Source organism: Orcinus orca, chromosome 5, assembly GCF_937001465.1.
Source record: "Orcinus orca chromosome 5, mOrcOrc1.1, whole genome shotgun sequence".
Taxonomy (NCBI): Eukaryota; Metazoa; Chordata; class Mammalia; order Artiodactyla; family Delphinidae; genus Orcinus; species Orcinus orca.
Window position 1 is genome coordinate 76,933,008 of NC_064563.1, and position 21,106 is coordinate 76,954,113.

Genomic DNA, 21,106 nt, shown 5'->3' on the forward strand with positions numbered 1-21,106 from the left:
TCTGCTTAAGACCTTCCAAAAAACTTTTGGGCACAGAGGGCAGGAGTCTCTCCTCTAGGCCAAGTCAGCCTCCCCCGGCAGGCTTAGTGAAACACTCCGGCGCTAGGGGGCAGTAGTCGCCGGCCACCACAATCCGTCCACAGCCCCGGGGAGCCAGAGGGACCCCAGAGGGACCCGGGAGGCTACGAGCCCCCCAGTGGCGCACCGAGCTCCGTCATGGAGCCCGCGAGTGGGGGGTCGGTCACTCCACGGAGGGACCAGGAGCGGCGGGCTCGGCGGGCCTCGCGTCGGGGAAGGGAGCCTGGGCTCCCGGGCACACAGTGACCTCCTCCGGTTCCGGCTGTCGGGCAACCCTGGGCTAGTGACCTGTCCCCCACTTGTGGAATGCAGAGGGGGGAAGCGGCGCCCGCCGCTGCACTCTTTCCAGGGTGCAGTGCGCTGCGGCGGCAGCGGCGGCTGCAGAGAAGGAGCTGCGTCCGGGTGAAACCGACCCTGTGTCTTCGGCGCGGCTTGCCAAACCAGGGCCGCAGAGCCTGTCCTCCCTGACCTGCTCCACCAACAGAACAGGTCATCTAAGCCGTAGCAAGCCCCACCCACAGAGAACTCAGAAATTTTCCTTTTGAATGACAAAGAAGTATGGCCTAGAAATGTTCTGCTTAATTGCCCCGCGTGCTAAAAAGTCGGCTCACCAGGCGTGGCTCGCCAAGGAGGGGGCTGCTAGGGGGAAGGGCTGGAAGTGGGGGAGGGGAGAGACCAGCCGCTGCCCGGCGTGCCACGGCCCAAGGGCCACCGGGGACCCTCCATCTTCCCCCCACCTCGCTGGAACCGCGAGGGACGCCTTGGGCGGCCCCGCCCGCCGGTGCGCTGGTCTCCAGCCCTCTCCTCCACACCTCCGCCCCTCCTGGCGCACTGCGTGGCTTGCCTAATTCCCTAGACCGGACAGAGGCGGCCGCGCTGAGGACAAGCCACCCGGCTCCAGCCCCTTGTTCGGGCGGCTCTGGACCTACCCCCTGTGCGCGCTCTAGCGGGGCCGGAAGCCGCCAGCGGGTCAGGTGCAGCTCGGAGCAGCGCTCGGTGAGTCGCCCAAGCAGCTCGGGAAGAGTTGATGGGGGTCAAGGGGGAAGGAGGGAAGGTCAGGGAGGAAGGCGATTGTTTCCATTCTTACCTTTGCTAGCTGCCCAGAGACCAGCAGAAGCTAGACTCAGGAGGCAAGCAAGGGACCTTTGGCCTCCACATTTTCGGGGGCAACTTTCCTCAAACCGGGATCCGCCGGCTCTGAGCACTGACCGGCCCCAATCTAGGGGAGACAGGAAGCTCGCAGTTTTCTTGGGAAGGGGAAGGGAGGCTGTGGGTATCCTCCACTTTCGAGCGCTAGCTTTGGACCCAGACAGAGACCTAGACTTGAATCCTCTCCTACTACCGTGTTGTTGGGTGGTTCCGTAACTTTACTGAGCCTCACTTTCCCCGTCTATAAAATGGGAATATAATGCTACCTCCCAGGGTCCCTGTGAAGATGAAGCCAAAAGACGCTGCAAAGTGCTGAGCCCGAAACCTGTGAGCACAGGTCCGCATGTACAGGAGAAGAATCGCCACTTCCGGTCTCATGGGGTGCCCTTTGGGCCAGGCCTGTCCTCTCGAAAGGTGAGAGGATGGCCTCCCTGACCAGGAGTCACATGGGGGCACAGACAAGAGCCAAAGCCCTGTCACCAAGGCTGCTCCAGGCGACCCTGTGGCGCTCTGGTTGGTGGCTGTCCCAGCCTTTGCGTGGGATGCACGATATGACGAGGACAGTTTTCCTTAAGGAGGACATACCCCACCGTACCTTCTCCCCCGACGCCTTCACCTCGGGAAACTGGGAACCACTGTCGAAATCATTAACACCTGGAAACTCCCTGCTACAGAGCCGAGTTCCCATTTTCCAGGTGGGAACCTCGAGGTCACAGATGGTTAAATGATGTATGCTAGTTAGTGGAAATACCTTACTCTCTTCCACTCTCCCTTATGTATGTTTAATGCCGTGTGTTGCATTCTCTGTTAATCAAAGGATAAACATGGGCCCGTTTGGGTAGCCAGAGAAGGAGGCACCAGGGACACACATAGCAATGCTTCCACGATGGGGCGCCCTGCAGGGTTTACTGCCGCGCTCTGGGTCGAGGTGAGGATGAAATGCAACACCAAACAGGAAAATGGACTCAGGGAAGCCACTCTCACTCTCTGCCCCTGGGATGGACCCCGGAGTTTGGAACAAGACCTTGCCCTTGAGGGACATGGTCCTGGCGCGTTTTGAGCCAGAGAAGATGCCTTTGGCTGCTGCGCAGGGGCCCCCTTCTCCAGCACTTCCTCCCATGCAGTCTTTAAAACCTGCACCGAATACTGACTAGATCCAGAAAAGGGACTGAACCTTGGGCCCGCCGCCCTTTCCCATAAAGCAACGACCCTGCAGTTTTGTCAGGAAGAAGTTTAAGTTTGAAGGTAAAGACGTTCCTTGGACCATGCTCATTCACAGTTGTGTCTCCAGGACACGATGCTACGCACACAGTGGGCGGCAGAGAAATGTGGGCACCAAGAGCCAGCCCTGGCCCTCTGACTCAGCGAGAAAGACAAGTGTCTCTGCCCAACCTTCCCGTCCTCTGGCTCCACTGACAGTGATCTCTTCCCCACCTTCCTTCCCACCCATCCCAACCCGCGCCCGGCGTAGTGGTTTCTGCTTCTCTCTACCCCTGCCACTGAGATGGTCTCTCCCTGCTGCCTGAGCTCTGACATCTCCCGCACTCGAGCGCGCGTGCGCGCGCGCGCTAGATGCCCCTGTCTGTGGTTATCGTCAACCCCTCCCCTGCTCCACAGTCGAATCTCCACAGCCCTGGGCGCTATCCCTTTACGCCAAAGCCTCTCGTTCCCTCGTCCTTGCAGACACCGGAGGATGTGGGATCTGCAGGATTTGGATCCCCGCTGGGCAGCTCAGTGAGCTTATAGGCATAAATGAGCAGGCTTGCATACTGATTGGGTTTAGGTGAGTAGTTGCCCTGCCCCATGCTGTTGGCTCCACCCCCCTAGAACACCCAGCGGGACCACTCCTCCAGCGTGGCCTTAGCCTGGGGAGCCAGACGCTGGTTGAGCAGCGGGGGTCTCCTTCTGAAGAGCTCCCACACTTGTTAAGCTCAATGCCCCGCTACGTTGCCACCTCCTCCAGGGATCCCCGACTCTATCCTTGACCCTAGCCCCGCAGTGGGCTCAAACTGGCTTAAAGACTTGGGGCTTCCCTGGTGGCGCAGTGGTTAAGAATCCACCTGCCAATACAGGGGACACGGGTTGGAGCCTTGGTCCGGGAAGATTCCACATGCTGCGGAGCAACTAAGCCTGTGCGCCACAACTACTGAAGCCCGCATGCCTAGAGCCTGTGCTCCGCAACAAGAGAAGCCACTGTAATGAGAAGCCTGCACACCGCAATGAAGAGTAGCCCCCGCTCTCTGCAACTAGAGAAAGCCCGCGTGCAGCAACGAAGACCCAATGAAGGCAAAATAAATTAATTAATTAAATAAATTTAAAAAATTTTTAAAAAGGCGTGAAGATGGCAGATGACCTCTGGGTCTCTGAACTGAATAACTGGATAAACTAGTTCCCTCACTGCTGCAGAAAACAGTGGGGGGTAGGGCTGGGTCATGGGGAAATGATGCGTTCTTTTCGGCTGCCCCGTGTTAGAGGGAGGTGCAGAAGCCCAACAGGAAGTAGATCAGGGTTCTGGAGTCAAACAGACGGGGTCCAACTCCTACGTTCATTAGCCTACTCATTCAGTTACTTTGAGCAAAAAACTTGATCTCTCTAAACCTATTCTTTCATCTATAAGATAGGGATAAGAATAGAATTATAGGGTTGCGATGAGAGTAAAATGAGATAATGTACTGTGCCTGGGACGCAATAGGTATCTAAAAATGGCAATTCTATTATTGTTTATATTCATTATTATTATCAGTAAATCTGAAGCTCAGAAAAGAAACAATTTATGATGTTGTCAAAAGGAAATTGAAACCATGAGAATAAATAAGATGACCCAAAGAGTGTGGTTGATGAGAAGGGAGCACTGACATTTCAGGAGTGGACAGAGGAAGAGGCGCCTAAGAAGAAATGGTCAGAGAAGAAGGAGGAAAGCCATCAATCAGAGCCTGGCATCATGGCAGCCACACACATGACGCAGCTACACAGCTGATGCTCTGTCTCACTTCCTCCTTGTTAACAGAACCTGATGTTGTCAGGGTAAGCCCTCTCCTCTGGATGTCTGTGTGCCTCAAAGGAGGCAGCCCATAGCCCCAGCTCCCCTGCACTGGAAGGCGGATTCTTTACCACTGGACCACCAGGGAAGTCCCAAGTCTTTAAGCCAGTTTGAGTTTATTTTTGTGTATGGTGTGAGGGTTTGTTCTAACTTCATTGACTTACATGAGGCTGTCCCAACTTTCCCAACACCACTTGCTGAAGAGACTGTCTTTTCTCCATTGTATATTCTTGCCTCCTTGTTTGATGGTTAATTAACCACAGGTGTTGGGTTTACTTCTGGGCTCTATTCTGTTCCATTGATCTATATGTCTGTTTTTGTGCCGATACCATGCTGTGTTCACTATTGCAGCTTTGTAGTATTCTCTGAAGTCTTGGAGGGTTATGCCTCCAGTTTTGTTCTTTCTCCTCAGGATTGCTGTGGCAATTCTGGGTCTTTTGTGCTTCCATATAAATTTTAGGATTATTTGTTCTGGTTCTGTGAAAAATGTCATGGGTATTTTGTTAGGGATCACATTAAATCTGTGGATTGCTTTGGGTAGTATAGAACATGGCTATTTCTTGTGCCAACCTAATATATATATATAACTGTATGTGCATTGTTAAGTGTGGGATCATTTTTAATCGCATTATTGGCTCCAGGGATTTTTTTCTTTTGGGGGAGGTAGTGCCTAATCATGTGAATTCATGCTGAAAACCTATATGAGGGTAAGCTCATGGATACAGACTCTCAGGGGAGATTGCCCTACCCCAATTCAATTAGCATCAGAATCCAAGAAAGGCAGTTTCCCTGAGAATTTGGACCCCAGAAAAACTTTAGATGTTGGAATTATCAGATCTAGCATATCAAATAAGTACCCTTAATATAATATAGTAAATAAAAGAGAGCCTCGGGCTTCCCTGGTGGCACAGTGGTTGAGAGTCCGCCTGCCGATGCAGGGGACACAGGTTCGTGCCCCGGTCCGGGAAGATCCCACATGCCGCGGAGTGGCTGGGCCCGTGAAGTGCTGGGCCCGCACTAGTTGTAGCACTAGTGGGCTGGGCCCGCTAGTTGTAGAACAGCGGCCCATGGCCGCTGAGCCTGCGCATCCGGAGCCTGTGCTCCGCAACGGGAGAGGCCACAACAGTGAGAGGCCACAACAGTGAGAGGCCTGTGTACCGCAAAAAAAAAAAAAAAAAAGAGAGAGCCTTGAAAATATGACAAAAGAGGAAGCAGATGTAGAAAAAAATCAAACAACTCCTAGAAATGACAAATCGAAATTTAAAATTCAATAGATAAGTTTAACAGCTGATTAGATACAGCTGAAAGGATGATTAGGGACATGGAAGATAGAACAGAGGAGAGGCAGAGAGATGGAAAATATAAAATAGAAGTTTAAAAGACATGGAAGATAGACCAAGAAGATGTATCATACATTCAGTCATAATTCTAGAGAGAGAGTAAAGATGAGGGAAGAGGCAATATTTGAAAATATAATGGAGGATTTTGCTTTCTATAGATGACAAAGGACCCTAATCCACAGAGTCAAGGAGACAAAGAAATTCCGACTATGATTAAAGAAAAATCACACTCAGAATCATCATAGTAAAACCATAGCACATACTATACTAAATATTAAAACATTAAATAATGTACTGCATTTTATAACATAATAGAAATCGAGTATAACTTCCAAAGTGTTAGAGAAAAAGGAATGAAGAAAATAAAAACCAATCCAAAAGAAGGCAAGAAAGGAGAGAGAAACAAAAGATAGAAAGGCATGAAAAAGAAAACACAGTATAAGATGGAAGAAATAAATATATCAATAATTGCACTAAATTTAAATATTTTGAAATAAAGCTGCATTTTAAAGACAAACATTGTCAGACTGGGTAAACAAAATCCAGCTACTTGTTCTTTACAAGAGACATATGAAAGTATAAGTGTACAGAAAGTTTGAAAGTAAAAGGGTGGAAAATGATGTACTAGGTAAATACTAAATAAAAGAAAGGTCATATAGCTATAGGAGACAAAATATTTTAAGGGAAAAAACTTATTAGAGATAAAAAGATAACTGTATAATGATAAAATATTCAATTTTCTAATACGGTATAACAATTTTAAAAAAATAATGATATAGCTTCAAAAATGAGCTGAAATGACAATTACATGGAAAATTAGTCAAGACCACTATCTCATGAGCTATTTCAACACACATTTCTGTGATTTTCTGTGAATAAGCAATAGATAATCATAAAGGACATAAAAGATTTGAGGAACACAATTAACAAGCATGATCTAATGAGCATATATAGAACTCCATATCCAATAGCTATCCAATATATGGTATTTTCAAGCATCCGTGGAATATCTACAAAACTGGACCATTAAAAATTAAATGCTGGGGGTGAGGGCATGAATAGGCAGAGCACAGAAGTTTTTTAGGGCAGTGAAAATACTCTGTATAATACTATAATGGTGGATACATGTCATTAAACATTTGTCCAAACCCGTATAATGTACAACACCAAGAGTAAACAGTAATGGAAACGGTAGACTTTGGGTGACAATGATGTGTAGATGTAGGTTCATCAGTTGTAACAACTGTACCACTCTGGCAGGGGATATTGATAATGGGAGAGGCTATGCATGTGTAGGGGTTGAGTGTACGTGGGAAACTTCTATACCTTCTTCTCAATTTTGCAGTGAACCTAAAACTGCTATAAAAAAAATAAAGTCTTTCTTTTTAATTATTATTATTATTTTTTTAATTTATGGCTGTGTAGAGTCTTCGTTGCTGTGCGCAGGCTTTCTCTAGTTGAGCCGGGGCTACTCTTCATCGCGGTGCACGGGCTTCTCATTGCAATGGCTTCTCTTGTTGCAGAGCACGGGCTCTGGTAGTTGCAGCACGTGGGCTCAGTAGTTGTAGAACACAGACTTAGTTGCTCCGTGGCATGTGGGATCTTCCCAGACCAAGGATCGAACCCATATCCCCTGCATTGGCAGGTGGATTCTTAACCACTGCACCACCAGGGAAGTCCAAAAAATAAAGTCTTAATCAAAAAATCAACTGCTTCAGCCATAAAGCATTAGTCAAGGAAGAAATTACAATGGAATTAGAAAATATTTAGAAACAAGAGCTGATGAAAATATTACATAACAAAACCTGTGGGATGCAGTTAATATAGTATTTAGAGAAATATATAACCTTAAATATTTCTCATAGAAAAGCTCAAAAGAGTTAAAGTCTCAAAATTAATGAGCTAAATGTCCAATCAAAATAACACCCCAAAAAGTAAAAGGAAGAAAAAAAACTATAGATAAGAAAAAGTTTTTAAAAGAAGATGAACAAAGCCAGAAGTTGATTTTTTTAAAATATTCATAAAATTGACAAAATTCCGGTGACAATGATCAAGAAACAAAAAGAAGGCACAAGTAACCAATATTAGGAATAGAAATGAGTTAAGAATACAAGCCACAAACTAGAAAAGGATATTTGTCATGCAATAAATATAAAGACTATATAAAGAATTCCTATACGGAGTAAGAAAAAGATAGACAGCCAGTGGTTCAAAAGGAATTCCACAGAAGAAACATTTCACAAATTTTTGAAAAGGTGTTCGGGAATTCCCAGGCAGTCCAGTGGTTAGGACTCTGTGCTTCCACTGCAGGGGGTACAGGTTCGATCCCTGGTCGGGGAACTAAGATCCCGCATGCCTCGAGGCGCAGCCAAAAAAGAAAAAGGAAAGGTGTTTAACCATATTAGTAATCAAGGAAATGCATGTTAATACCTATGAGAGTCACAAAATCAAAATGTCAGACAATACCAAGTATAAGTGAGCATATGAAACGGGGGCACTACACTATCTGCTAGCTGGTAGCAACCTTTGGAAAACAGTTGGCCTTATCTGAAGGTAAAAGTGTGCATACCCATATGGATCTTTTGCCTAAAACACCTTTTTTCTTAATCTTACTGAAAATATCTTTGTTTATTTCTGAATTCTTTCTTCCTTTAACTACAGCATTGATTTCTTCATTTTAATTTTAAATACATCCTTCTTATTCTCTTGATAATGGGATTTGACTTTCTCTTTTTGAATGGGCATTTATCCCCTCACCCAGCTTATATTAAACATTTTAGTATCAAGATCCCATTAAAAATTTATTGAGGACCCCAAAGAGCTTTTGTTTATGTGAGCTGTAGCTATTTACCATATTAGAAATTAAAACTGAGAAATTTTTTAAAAAATAAAATAAAAAACGATGCATACCCTATGACTCAGGAATTCCATTTCTAGGTATGTACTTCAGAGAACTCTTGAATACTAATGTTTATAGCAGTTTATTTATTTATTTATTTTTAACATCTTTATTGGGGTATAATTGCTTTACAATGGTGTGTTAGTTTCTGCTTTATAACAAAGTGAATCAGTCATACATAAACATATGTTCCCATATCTCTTCCCTCTTGCGTCTCCCTCCCTCCCACCCTCCCTATCCCACCCCTCCAGGCTGTCACAAAGCACCAAGCCAATATCCCTGTGCCATGCGGCTGCCTCCCACTAGCTATCTACCTTACGTTTGTTAGTGTGTATATGTCCATGGCTCTCTCTCGCCCTGTCACAGCTCACCCTTCCCCCTCCCCATAACCTCAAGTCCGTTCTCTAGGAGGTCTGCGTCTTTATTCCTATAGCAGTTTATTTTTCTTTGTTATGAATAAAAAAGAAAAATCTTGTAACCCCCTGGAGGTAACCTAGCTGATAAACAACAGTAGAAGGGTAAGTAAATAAGCTTCAGTATATTCACCCAGGGGAATACCGTATAGCAATGAAAGGAACTGCAGCTACAGAGAACAATATGGTGAATACCATTATCAGAACAGTGGGGGAAAAAGCAAATCATCAGTGAGTTACATAAAGAATTATCCCATTGATCTAAAATTCAAACAGTTACAAACACTGAATTATTTAGGGTGTGATGGTCAGTTTTTTGTGTCAGTTTGTGTAGGCTAGAGTTCCCAGTTATTCAGTCAAACACTAAGTGTTGCTGTGAAGGTATTTTATAGGTGCATGAAAGTCCATAATCACTTGATTTTAGGTAAGGGGGATTATTCTAATAATAATCTGTATGGACCTGTTGTAATCAGTTGAAAGGCCTTCAGAGCAGAGCTAAGGCTTTCCTGAATAAGAAGAAACTCCCACTGTGGACTGCAGCTTCAGCTCCTGCCCAAAAGTTGCAGCCTGCCCTTCCCAGTGACCTACCCTGCAGATTTCGGACTTACCTAGCCAGCCCCACAAATGCATAAGCCAATTCCTTGCAATAAATCTTCTTAATATAGGTCTCCTACTGATTCTCTTTCTCTGACTGACAGATTTTGGTCCTGGAGGTTGTTCTAGAGGAAGAGAATCTTAAGGATAAGTTTCCTGAATAGGTCCTGGATTTGCTGGAACTGTTTCTGTAGTCTGATTAGATTTAAAGGCACAAATGACTATTTCAAGTGGTAAAGAGGGTACTGGTAGTCCATGGAGTGACGATATTAGAGATATGAAAAATATTGCCATTGGATACTCCAGGCAAGGGTCTGGATGACCTTTGAACTTTTTTTTTTTTGGCAATGCCATGAGATTTGTGGGATCTTAGTTCCCCGACTAGGGATTGAACCTAGGCCCTCAGCAGTGAATGCGCTGAGTCCTAACCACTGGACCACCAGGGAAATTTCCTGGGTGACCTTCGAACATTTTAGTCAAACTAAATAGTATAATGAGATTGGCTGGTGGTTCCTAACTGTGCTGGACAAATTGGGAAAAGAGAAGGATAAGCTCAAGGCTTTAAATTCCCAGCTCAAAATCCTCATAAAATGACCCAAAAGCTGGCCGAAAAACAAACCCCATATCTCACTCTGTGAGTGGCTGAATTATAATGCAAATTGAATCCCCAGTCTCAATGGTATCTACTGTTAAAGTGAGGGCACTGATTGCGAAGAGATGGGATACTGAAAGTTGGAATGAGGACAAGTGGGAAGACCCTGAGAGAGATGGGGATGTTGAGTCCCTCAATTCTGGTGAGACTTTTCGAGCAGTAGAAGCAGACTTTCCACTGGCATCTGAGGGGATTAACCCTGCATTGGAAACTGTAATGGCCTCCCCAAAGCAACTGCTTTGCAAGACAGTGCTGTTTCTCCTCAGGACCCACTCCCACCCCTCCCTTTGCTTCTAGACCTACAATTAGACTCAAGTCCCAGCATGTCCCTAAAGGTGAAGTGTAAAGCAGGAAGAGGTGTGCTATTCACCAAAAACACTGCATGATTTCCCCAATTTATACAAAGTCAGGGAATATGAGATTGGAATGTTAGAGTGGAGTGCTTCTGTAAGACCTGCTCGTCAGCCCCAGGAAGGTGCAGAGGACACATTTTTCACCACAACACAGAGGAATACTTACAAAGGTGGGAGAGACTATTAATACCAGCAAAGGAGTGATGTCCCTCTCACCCCTGCAGCCTCATCCCACCAAGCCTGGCAGAGAAGAGAAGGGCCAAGACGCACCTTTATCGGTACTTTTCTTAGTTCCTCTGATCAGACCAGCGTGTCATGCACCCAACCCTGAACCAACTCGTGTGGCCAGTGGGATGGGAAATGTTATTTGGCTTAAACAATTCAGGGTCTATACCTGGGTTGGGGATGGGATCAAATCCCAAGCCACATAGCTGAAAATAGGTGATGGGGGTGAAGAGTACAGTTCTGAGTGGGAATTCTGACTACTGTTAACTGGAAAGGGGGAATAGATGGTGGGCACTAAACAGGATGAATTTCCTCTGTTGCTGCAGAAGGAAAATAGTACAGACTAGGACCCAGGCTTGCTATGTACCGACTCACACCAGGGCGGGGCAGGCTGGGTTTCTGTGTTCCCTATCAGTGTAATGGATTTGGTGTTTTAATCTAATCATGTAGTGAAAGTTCCATACTTGAAAAAAAAGTTCTATACTTGAGAAAAGCTTCAAACACATGCATAAATGTATCTTGACAATTGGACTATACCAAATCCTGTTTATTATCGTAGTCAGTAGAAGTGCTGGTTTTGAGGATCTCCTAGTGTTGGAGGAGGTCATAGAGAGCATGTGACCCACGAGCTGGACCCCGGCAACTGGAGGCCCCTCACCACCTCCCCATCCTTGGAATGTGTGCTCTGCTTGTCTTCCTCATGCTAGAAGCTGCCCAAGGACACAGCTTTGAGATAGTCATGTGGTGCTGAGACCATCTGGACGTTGTACGTGATGGAGCCCAGTTCAGTCCTCTGTAAAAACTTCAAGATTCTGGCAGGCGGGTGTGGAGATCTGTTCATCTTGCAGCCACCCAAGACAAGCTTGGTAAGTAGGTTCTCTTGCTTCTTAAACCTGCCACCTACCAATCTGCAGTGGTTTGCCTCTTTCTTCAGTCTCTCCCTGCCCTTCACCTATGGGGCCAGTTTCAGAAGCTCCCAAGAAGGTTGCAAACTAACACCTAGGTGTCTGGAGCAGCATGGATTATTATTTGTGCCTCAACTAAAAGTAGTAATAGCTTTTAGCTTTGGTCACTTATACATGCAAACTCTGTATACTAAGTGCCCTCCACGCATCAGCTCTTAAATCTCCCTCAACCCTGTGAGCTTGATATTATTATCTGACTTTCCTGATAAGGAATCTGAGGTTTAGGGATATAGGCAGCTTGTCCAAGGTAACACAGCTCCTAATGGCAGAGTTGGAATCTGAACCAGGCCTACAGGACCACAAAGTTTGTCCTGTATGATGGGTATCGTGCTTTGCCCCTACCCCTATCTCCACCCCACACCCCTGTCCTGTCCTGCTGTATCAAATTGGCTATTAATGAAAAAAATTCAGATTGAACCTTTGCTTCCCAGTGCTAAGTTTGGCCTCATCTTCTATCTGAAAACTCTAAAAGTCAGGATATTCACTGGCTCTGGAAAAATAGTCTGCACAATTCAGTTGCAAAGTTTGAGCAGAGGCTGAAAAACTTATCTTTTAAGCTCTATGAGGTTTTAGTATCAGGAAGCTCCTTGTCATCATCTGCCAGATCCCTGTTCTGTTGCTTCACTTTGTCTTGTCTCCTCTGTTACGACTTGATGTCATACCTGAGAACAATAGCTGTTTATGGTCAAGCTTTAAAATATCAAAGTCAGGAAGTCAGGGAACCATATGTATTTCTGGAGGAGTAACAAACACGTTGTCAGACTTGTTTTTCTATGCACCCGTGATAATTTACTGGTGTTGATAAAAAGGTCCATCATGCCGTGGACTCAGATTCCCACTGATCTTTGAGTCAAGGGAGTGAGAACCTCCACCAAGAGGAGTCTGTTTGGGCTGCTTTAACAAGATACCACAGACTGGGTGGCTTTTAAACAACATAACTTTATTTCTTACAGTTCTGGAGGCCGGAAGTCTGAGATCAGGGTGCCAGCATAATGAAGGCCTTCTTCCTGGTTCATAGCCAGCAACTTCTTGCTGTGTCCTCACATGGTGGAAGAGGTGAGGGAGCTCTTTTATAAACGGGTTGTGTCTCTTTTATAAGGACACTAATCCCATTCACGAGGGCTCCACCCTCATGACCTAAGCAGCTCCCAAAGGCCCCACCTCCTGATACCATTGGAATTTCAGAATTAGAATTTCAACATATAAATTTGGGGAGGGGGTGGGCACAAACATTCAAACCACAGCAGTGTTTCCATCACCTTCCAAAAGGTAGGATCCAGGATGTGTGAAAGTTGGAGGGAGTGACTGAAGACCATGGGGTCGAATGTAGTTCGTTTTTGCAAAGAAATGGATGGAATCCATTGAGGTTCCTAAGTTTTCAGAAGTGTAAGAGCCAGGCTGCCATGCTTGCTTGTGAATAGGAGCTGGTGAATAGGATGGGGCTGTGAGACCCAGATTTGGAAGGTACCCTACTCCTACCTGCAAATGTCATATTTAGACACTTAGCAAAATGTCATATTAGGAAAAATATTTAGCAAATGCCATATATAGACACTTAGCAAATATGGTTAGCAAGTAACCAGGTTACTCAACAGAGGCCTCAGTTTCCCCATCTGTAAAATGGAGATAATACGACCCACTGCCCCAGACTGTGGAAAGGATTAATTGAGATATGGATGTAAAGTTCCTGGCATTTAGCAGGTACTTAGTAAATAGCAGCTATTATTACTAACATTTTTATTGTGTGTAGACCCATATTGAGTTTGTTCAGGCAACTGAACATATCATTTATAATAACCAACAAATGCTATGCTCCTCAGATGCAGGTCTGTGGAACCAGAATAGCATCTGTAGCAGCTGAAGTCATCCTAGGCTCTTGGCCCTGTGTCCTGGCAGCAATTTGATATGAAGATGGCAGCCAGGGTGCTGTGGGGCAGCCTCAGCCTGCTCCGCCTGGTGTGGTGTCTCCTTCCGCAGACAGGCTACGTGCACCCAGATGAGTTCTTCCAGTCTCCTGAGGTCATGGCAGGTAAAGCTCCCCATGTGTGGTTACAATAAGCTGCAGCAAAGTCTGGTCAAGGAGCTGATTGGCTATTTAGTGCGGAGGGAGAAAAATGTCCGTGCAGATGAGCAGTAAATCCACAAGCCTCTTTGGCATAATAATCTGGGAGTGGGAACTTCGCATCTCCTTCCTGAGTGGTGACATTGACCTTCTAAACGATACCGATGAAATGCCAGCCTCTTTGACGTCTTCCTGCTTATAACAACAGTACAGGTCATTCAGAACAAAAGCTATTTTGGGCTTCTCAGTGGAAGGATTTTAGAGTTGGGCTTCCCCAGTGATTGGGGAAACTTACACAGGGCTGTAACATAAAATAATAATGAAACTTTTCTTCTGTAGGTTCATGTGATGGCTGAGGGAACCCAGACCTAGAATGCTCACTTTTTAGAACTTAAGTTCTAGGTGGTATAGGACACATCATGAAGATGGTTGCTGGAAACCTTGAGGCCTTTCAGATGCTGTGGTCACAAGGCTTCCTCCTCATGGTTCAAGATGGCTGCTTGTGCTCCAGGCATCAGGTCTGACACCAAGTCTTTCCCGCCACCAGAGAAGAGATAGGCATGCCTACTTTCTTTAAGGGCATATTTTGAAAGTCATATACTTTTTGCCCATTCCATCCCATTGGTCAGAATGTATCATGTGACCACACGTACCTGCAAATGGAAGCTAAAAAATATAATGTTTATATCTGACCAAATGCCCAGCTAAAGAGACTAAGGATGAAGGAAGGAATGGATATTGATTGGGGAGATATCAGCTATCTCTGCCACAGGGCTCAACAGGTGGATTTGTTTTTAAAGTTGAAAGGTCCAGTTTATTTTTCCACAACACGCCCCCCCCCCCCGTTTTTTTATAACCTGAGCCAGTAAAAAGCAGCCAGATTGATCTGATCCGAGGTTTTCTGTTTCCCTTTCACCTTCTGACAGAGAGGAAAAAACTGCCAAAAGGCCAGAAGAATAAGGAGAAGCAAAGAGCCTTAGACAACCAGCAGTGTTATCAAATGTGAGATGTTGTAGAGCTTGGAGCTAAGATGCAGAAATTAAGAGTTCATTTTCCTCACCCCCACCCCTTAGAGCTCTGGGACAGTGGGGCACAGAGTCACAGACTAGCCCCAGGCAGCAAGTAATTTTAATTACATGAGTATATTCTTAATTTTAAACATTAAGAATCATAGACAAAACCAGTCGCTTTTGACCATAACCACAGTTGCTTATTCCCTTCCCCCATTCTCACACTGGCTGTCCTGGCTAACAGTCATAATCACGGAGATGCGTTTTTGACTCTGACTTTGGAGACTTTAGAACTCAAGGAGAGGAAAGGGGCCTCCCCCTGCTCCTCCTCATACATCCTGTCCAGGACACACTGTTACCTCACTTCCCAGGTGTGAGCTGTGTAACGAACCATCACAGACCTAGCAGCTTAAAACCAGCAGCTCACAGTTCTGTAAATCAGAAGAAGTCCAGCCTGGGCTCTCTGGTCAGGGTATCATAGTATGGGCTGGGCTGAGTTCTTGTCTGGAAGCTCTGGGAGAAAATCTGCTTCCAAGACGATTCTTGCTGTTGAACAAATTTAGTTCATTGAGGCTGTGGAACTAAAGCCCCATTTCCTTGCTTGCTGTAAGCCACGGGCTGCTCTCAGCTCCCAGAGGCCACCCACATTCCTTGCCAACTGCCCCTTCCACCTTTCAACCAGCAAATCCTTCTCACCTCTGATGTCCTCTTCTGCCACCAGCTGGAGAAAAGTCTCTGATTTATACGGCTCATGTGATTTTTGTCACACACATCTGGGTGATCTCTGTATCTTAGGGTCAGCTGACCCCTGTGACGTAACCTAATCACAGGAGTGAACTCTGTCATCTTCCCAGTCCCAGGGATTATGTCTGGCATGTACACCAGGGGGCTGGAACATCTTGGGGGCCATCCTAGGATTTTGTCCATAATATCCTCTGCGCTGGGACCTGGCTCACCTCTCCTTCTCTCTCTGCAGAGGACGTCCTGGGCATAAAGGCCGCGCGGCCCTGGGAGTTTCACCCCAGCAGCCCCTGCCGTACAGTGGTCTTCCCACTGCTGACCTCTGGCTCTGCCTTCTGGCTGCTCAGGCTCTGGGAAGAGTGGGGGCCGTGGCCTGGCCCGGTGAGCGGCTATGCGCTGCTGGTCGGGCCCCGCCTCCTCCTTGCTTCCCTCTCCTTTGCCCTGGACTTGGCCGTGTACCACCTAGCCCCACGCTGGGGGGCGGAGCGCTGGAACGCCCTGGTCCTGCTGTCTGGTTCCTACGTCACCTTGGTCTTCTACACAAGGACCTTCTCCAATGCCATTGAGGGGCTGCTCTTTGCGTGGCTGCTGGTACTGGTATCCCCCCGTGTAGCTGGGAGCTGCACTCCCAAGAAGCCTGCTCCAGGCCCGTCGTGGCACAGTTGGCTTCTTGGGGGTGTCATGGCTGCTGGCTTCTTCAACCGGCCCACCTTTCTGGCCTTTGCTCTGGTCCCCCTCTTCCTCTGGGGTACTTATGGAGCCACAAACCCCAGCTTCAAGTCGCTGACCAAGGAAGCCCTGGTGCTGCTCCCAGGGGCGACCCTCACAGCAGTGGGGTTTGTGGCTGTGGACAGCTGCTATTTCTCCAGTCCATCTAGACCCAGTACCCTTGTCCTTACACCTGCCAACTTCTTGTACTACAACCTGGATCCCGTAAACCTGGCGAGGCATGGCACACACATGCGGCTCACTCACCTGGCAGTCAATGGCTTCCTGCTCTTTGGGGTGCTGCATGCCCACGCCCTGCAGGCCGCGTGGCAACAGCTGCGAGCCTGCCTCCAGGCCTTCACACAGATGGGCTTCCCAAGGGCACTGGCTGCCCCAAGCCTGCAGTCCAGCCCCAGGTCTCACCTCCTGCTCCTCTACTTCATGCCCCTGGCCCTGCTGTCTGCCTTTAGCCACCAGGAGGCTCGGTTCCTAATCCCCCTCCTGGTCCCCCTCGTCCTGCTTTGTAGTCTACAGACCCAACTGGCACCCTGCAAGGGCACCCTGGTCCTCTTCAATGCCCTGGGTGCCCTCTTCTTCGGCTGCCTGCACCAGGGGGGCCTAGTGCCTGGCCTGGGGCACCTGGAGCAGGTGGTTCGCGCTCCTGTGCTCCCACAGGTACCCACCCACTACACACTCCTATTCACCCACACCTACATGCCCCCCCGGCACCTCCTGCACCTCCCGGGCCTCGGCTCGCCCGTGGAGGTGGTGGACATGGGCGGGGCTGAGGACCAGCTCCTGTGCCAAGCCCTCGGCAACCTCACCAGACGACCAGCCTGCCATGTGGCTGGTGGGCCGTGGCTCTGCCGCCTTTTTGTGGTGACCCCTGGCACCACCAGGTCTGCCATGAAGAAGTGCAGCTTCCCCCTCAAGAGTGAGACACTCATCTTTCCCCACTTGACTCTGGAGGACCCACCGGCCCTGTCCTCCCTGCTGAGTGGGGCTTGGAGGTACCATCTCAGCCTTCACATCCTGGAGCTGGGGGAGAAGCCTGACAATATGACAGAAAAGCCCCTGCCCAAGACTCAGCCATAGGTGAAGGTGCTGCTCCACCTTCTAGGTAGAGAGCTGGGCTGGGACAGAGCCCTGACTCTCTTCCTTCCCTTTCCCTTCCAGAATCCCCACCTCTCCTGTGCACAGCTTTTGACTGCTCCACCTTCTGGGTAAACTGACACCCATCTTCCCTCAAAAACCAAAGATCTGACCAGTCACAGTCCTGATGCCAAGGTCCCCAAAGAACCTGGTGAAATCAATGACGCAAAATGCCTGTTCCTGCCCTATTCCTTCCAGCCACTGTGATGTTTTAAACATATAAATAGCACCTGACTGTGAAAGGAGACAACAATCTCCTAATGACTTGCCTGAATGACTCGCCCCAAACCTTCCAGGATGCCTTACCTCTTGCTGTCATGACAACCCTTTGGCTTCCTAGATACCTGGAAGGAGGCAGTGTAGTGATGTAGAAAGAGCAGGTAGCTCATATTCAGAGGAGTTAGTTCTCGTCCCTGGTCTGCTACACACTGGCTATGTAATCTTAAGAGAGCCCCTTCCCCTCACCCAGCCTCAGTTTTCCAGTCTGTACAATGGATCAGAAGGTCTCTGAGGTGTCTGCCAGCTAACACTGTGTCATTCCTGGGTCTGCAGCACATGTTCCCTGGCCAGACAGGCATGTCTCTCCCAAAGCTCTGTAAGCATAGAAGTGGGTGTGGCATATTTAATGGCACTTCAGGGCCTACCTACCGTCTCAGTGCTTGGTTATTACCAAAAAAAGTAGTTCTGGAACTTTTCTGCCCACCCACTCTCTTACTCCTGTCCCTGAGAGAGGTGATGGAACGTTTCTGCATCTCACCCTTGAGGGATCAAGCCCAGATGTTCTCCCTTCTCAGTTGGCCCCAGTGGGAATGGAGATAGAAGGCTCAGTCAGTATCTGGTGGCACTTGAGCACAAAACCTTAAATGTGGTCTGGTCACTCTCCAAGCTCAAAGCTTCTGTCTGGATCCCCTTCACAGGATGGAGAGCAGACCCCGGGCCAAACCCACACCTGCCGCCCTGGTGGAAGCCATCAGACCGGGGCGTGTTGCTCCTCACAACACAGGGCGCCCCCGCCCGGTCCGCTGGGAATATGAGGGGCTGTGGCACTAAGCTTGTCCTCGTTCTCCTTCCTCACGCCCCTGCTATCTCGTGAGAACAAGAAGCACCCAGGCCACTGAGAGCAGTATGCTGGAGGAGCACAGAGCAGGCGGCCAAACCTATACAACCGACCAAACCTGAGCGCTTTTCTAGTCCCGCCTTCTGCTGGCTAAAGCCTCGGGTCATCTTAAAGCTCCACCCACCGCAGGCAAGCTGCTCTGTGGCTGCTGCTGGGTCCTAGTGCCACACTTTGCTCAGGACTCCAACCTCAAGGGAGAGGAAAGTCAGTGCCATGCTAGTAAATGTTTAGCAACCCGTTCTCTAAGGGCAAACTAGCCCCCATTTGTAGTGTTTTCTGACTTGTGTGGTGTAAATACTCTTACCGTGGCTGATTTCAAACTACTAAAATGATGTTACTCAACTTGGGAGGAGATGCTAAGGATCTCTCTCCTGAGCTGGCTGTTCAGCTGGCTGTTCGGATATTTCCCTATTTAAAACTCTACAGTACCTGTTCATGACAGTTCACTGTTGTTTTGGTTGGTTTGTTACGAACTTCAGATTGGTCTTCCTACCTGTACTGCTTAGCATCATCTCTGGCACCCGACAGCACTTATTTACCTTGCAGCCAAAGATGGCTTTTCTGCCCAACAGATAAAACCAAATGCCACCTTGAGACACCCCAGATTCAAAGGTCCCAAATTCCTCTGGGCTTCTCGGGACTTCTCTTCCCCAGTTGGGTTCACAACCTCAGAATTCCCTGGAGGAGCTGTTGGTGTAGCAGTCCGTGTAGACTGTAGTGATATGACCTGTAACAAATTTGTCTGTAAAGTGTTGGTATCTAGATTTGTGTGGCACCAAGGGGTGATTTGGAATTGTCCTGCAGGATAGTGGAGTGAGTTACTTCCCTGCTTCACTTTCTGACAAAGCTCAGAAGAGCCTGAAAGGTATGTTGGGAGATTGTTGTCACTGGGGATGGTGGGAAGAATTTGGTCTGCTTCTTTAGTAATAGGGTACCTGGTGGGATGACAAGCCACTGACTACGAACACCGGAGGCTTCTCCAACAAAGCGGGGAGGCATCCAAATCTCCTCTAGCTGGAGCAGAAAGGACCCAGTTCTCTCTCTCTGCTCTCAGGCTCCTTTTACAAAAACGGAGGGAAATTAGTTCCTTCACACTTCTTCCGCAAAAAATAAACTGCCTTCATTTCTTGCTTTCCTTCCTTTCTTACCAAGTGGCCAGCTTGTCCAGAAGCTTCATTGCTTCCTGCACTTCCTTTTTGTCTCTGCTAGTCTAGAAAAAGACCCAACTGTGAGTGTGCTTGTTTATGTGGAGGGTAAGGGATTGGGCTGGGGACGGCTAACATTCTGCTCCTCTGATATTCAGATCCAGAGACCAAGGAGTGGGATTGAAACCAATGAGGCAAACAAGGCAGTAGAATGAACAAGCTCCTCTGGCTCCTCACTGCCAAGGTCAAAGGAGAGTCCAGTGAGTTGCCTCTGGTCTGGGAGAGGGAGGACAGGAGGGTAGGATGCCAAATTAGAACTCTGTCATTAGGAGAGCGGGACACTGGCCTCAGAGAGGATTAAATAGAAGCCCCTCTGATGGGAAGACTGGAGGATGGAATGTCAAATCAGAACTTTGACCATTAGGAAAGTGGAGGACAGGCTGCTTTTGCTTCTCCACCCTATCCAGTGACTATCAGAATGCCAGAGTACAAACTGGTCACCAGCCTAAAAGCTTCTTGGGCTTCGAGCTTTCTAGATTGCATGATGAACTGTGTAGCCTGATTAGAGACAATCAATGCATACAATGGATTTCCTAATCGTGGGTTTGTTAGCTGGAGCATAGCCTTTAGAGTGCATCCCAGACCCTCTAAAATAGGGACAAGGAATCCAGGTGGCTTGTTCCATGGTAGGCAGTTGTCCTAACACCCAGTGATGATAGTGGTTGGTGGCAGGGAAGGGAGGCTTTGAAGGTCAGGGTAAATGTGATTAGGGACGTGGGCCCTGGAGTCAAACACCTGTATTCACATTCCACTCTGTAAGGCCTTGGGCAACTTAAGTAGCCTTATACTTCCTCATATGAAAGTTGTCTTAAGGAGTGAGATAACCCACACAGAGTGCAGTTAGCAAGTGCCCAGTACAGAGTAAGTACTCAATATGTGCTAACTACTATTACCATAGGCCTACAAGTCCCCAGGAATCCTAAATCCACCTTGCCAGAGAAGTAGGGAGCTCACACTGAAACCATGGGTAATGAGTCAATCCATTTCACCTGCCTTCACTAATCAAGGTCATTTTAAGACTCACAAGGCCTCCAAGCAGCACAAAGCCTAAACAATAAGATGTTTGATGGAGTTGTTTTCCAGGAATTTGCAGTTGGCTGTGTCTAGTTCAAGCTCTGGGCATGCTCCTGACCTTTTGACATCAGAGGGCCGAAAACTCCACCGGCAGAGGGAGGTGGTGTTAAAGCCTCCATTTTTCAAGCTGCAGATGCATGTGGCTTAGTTACACCTGTGCAGAACTACAATCATCACACCTTTCTCCAATCACCTTTCCCCACGCTCCCCACGTCTCAGGCCGCCCTGCTTCTTTATTCTTTATCCCCAAAATACCCGAAGCCCCTTGCCTTGGGGAAGACAGATCTGAGACTAGTTCTCCTCCTCCCTTAGCTGCCTTGAGCGTTAAC

General features: G+C 47.7%; 1 protein-coding gene across 3 annotated transcripts; it reads left to right on the forward strand.

Moving 5' to 3' along the window:
• Positions 1 to 346: 346 nt before the first annotated feature.
• On the forward strand, positions 347 to 21,053 carry PIGZ (phosphatidylinositol glycan anchor biosynthesis class Z). 3 transcript variants are annotated; one of them, XM_049710275.1, is made up of 5 exons: positions 347 to 1,074; positions 11,451 to 11,609; positions 12,662 to 12,764; positions 13,529 to 13,737; positions 15,757 to 21,053. In XM_049710275.1, exons 4-5 carry the CDS (start codon positions 13,614 to 13,616, stop codon positions 17,322 to 17,324), a joined length of 1,692 nt encoding a protein of 563 aa, XP_049566232.1. In that variant the 5' UTR covers positions 347 to 1,074; positions 11,451 to 11,609; positions 12,662 to 12,764; positions 13,529 to 13,613; the 3' UTR covers positions 17,325 to 21,053. The 3 variants fall into 3 exon arrangements, 2 of the variants coding, with proteins under 2 accessions (XP_049566232.1, XP_033259656.1); XM_033403765.2 differs by lacking the exon at positions 12,662 to 12,764; XR_004476283.2 differs by lacking the exon at positions 12,662 to 12,764 and having other exon boundaries at positions 350 to 1,074; positions 14,110 to 15,830.
• Positions 21,054 to 21,106: the final 53 nt, after the last annotated feature.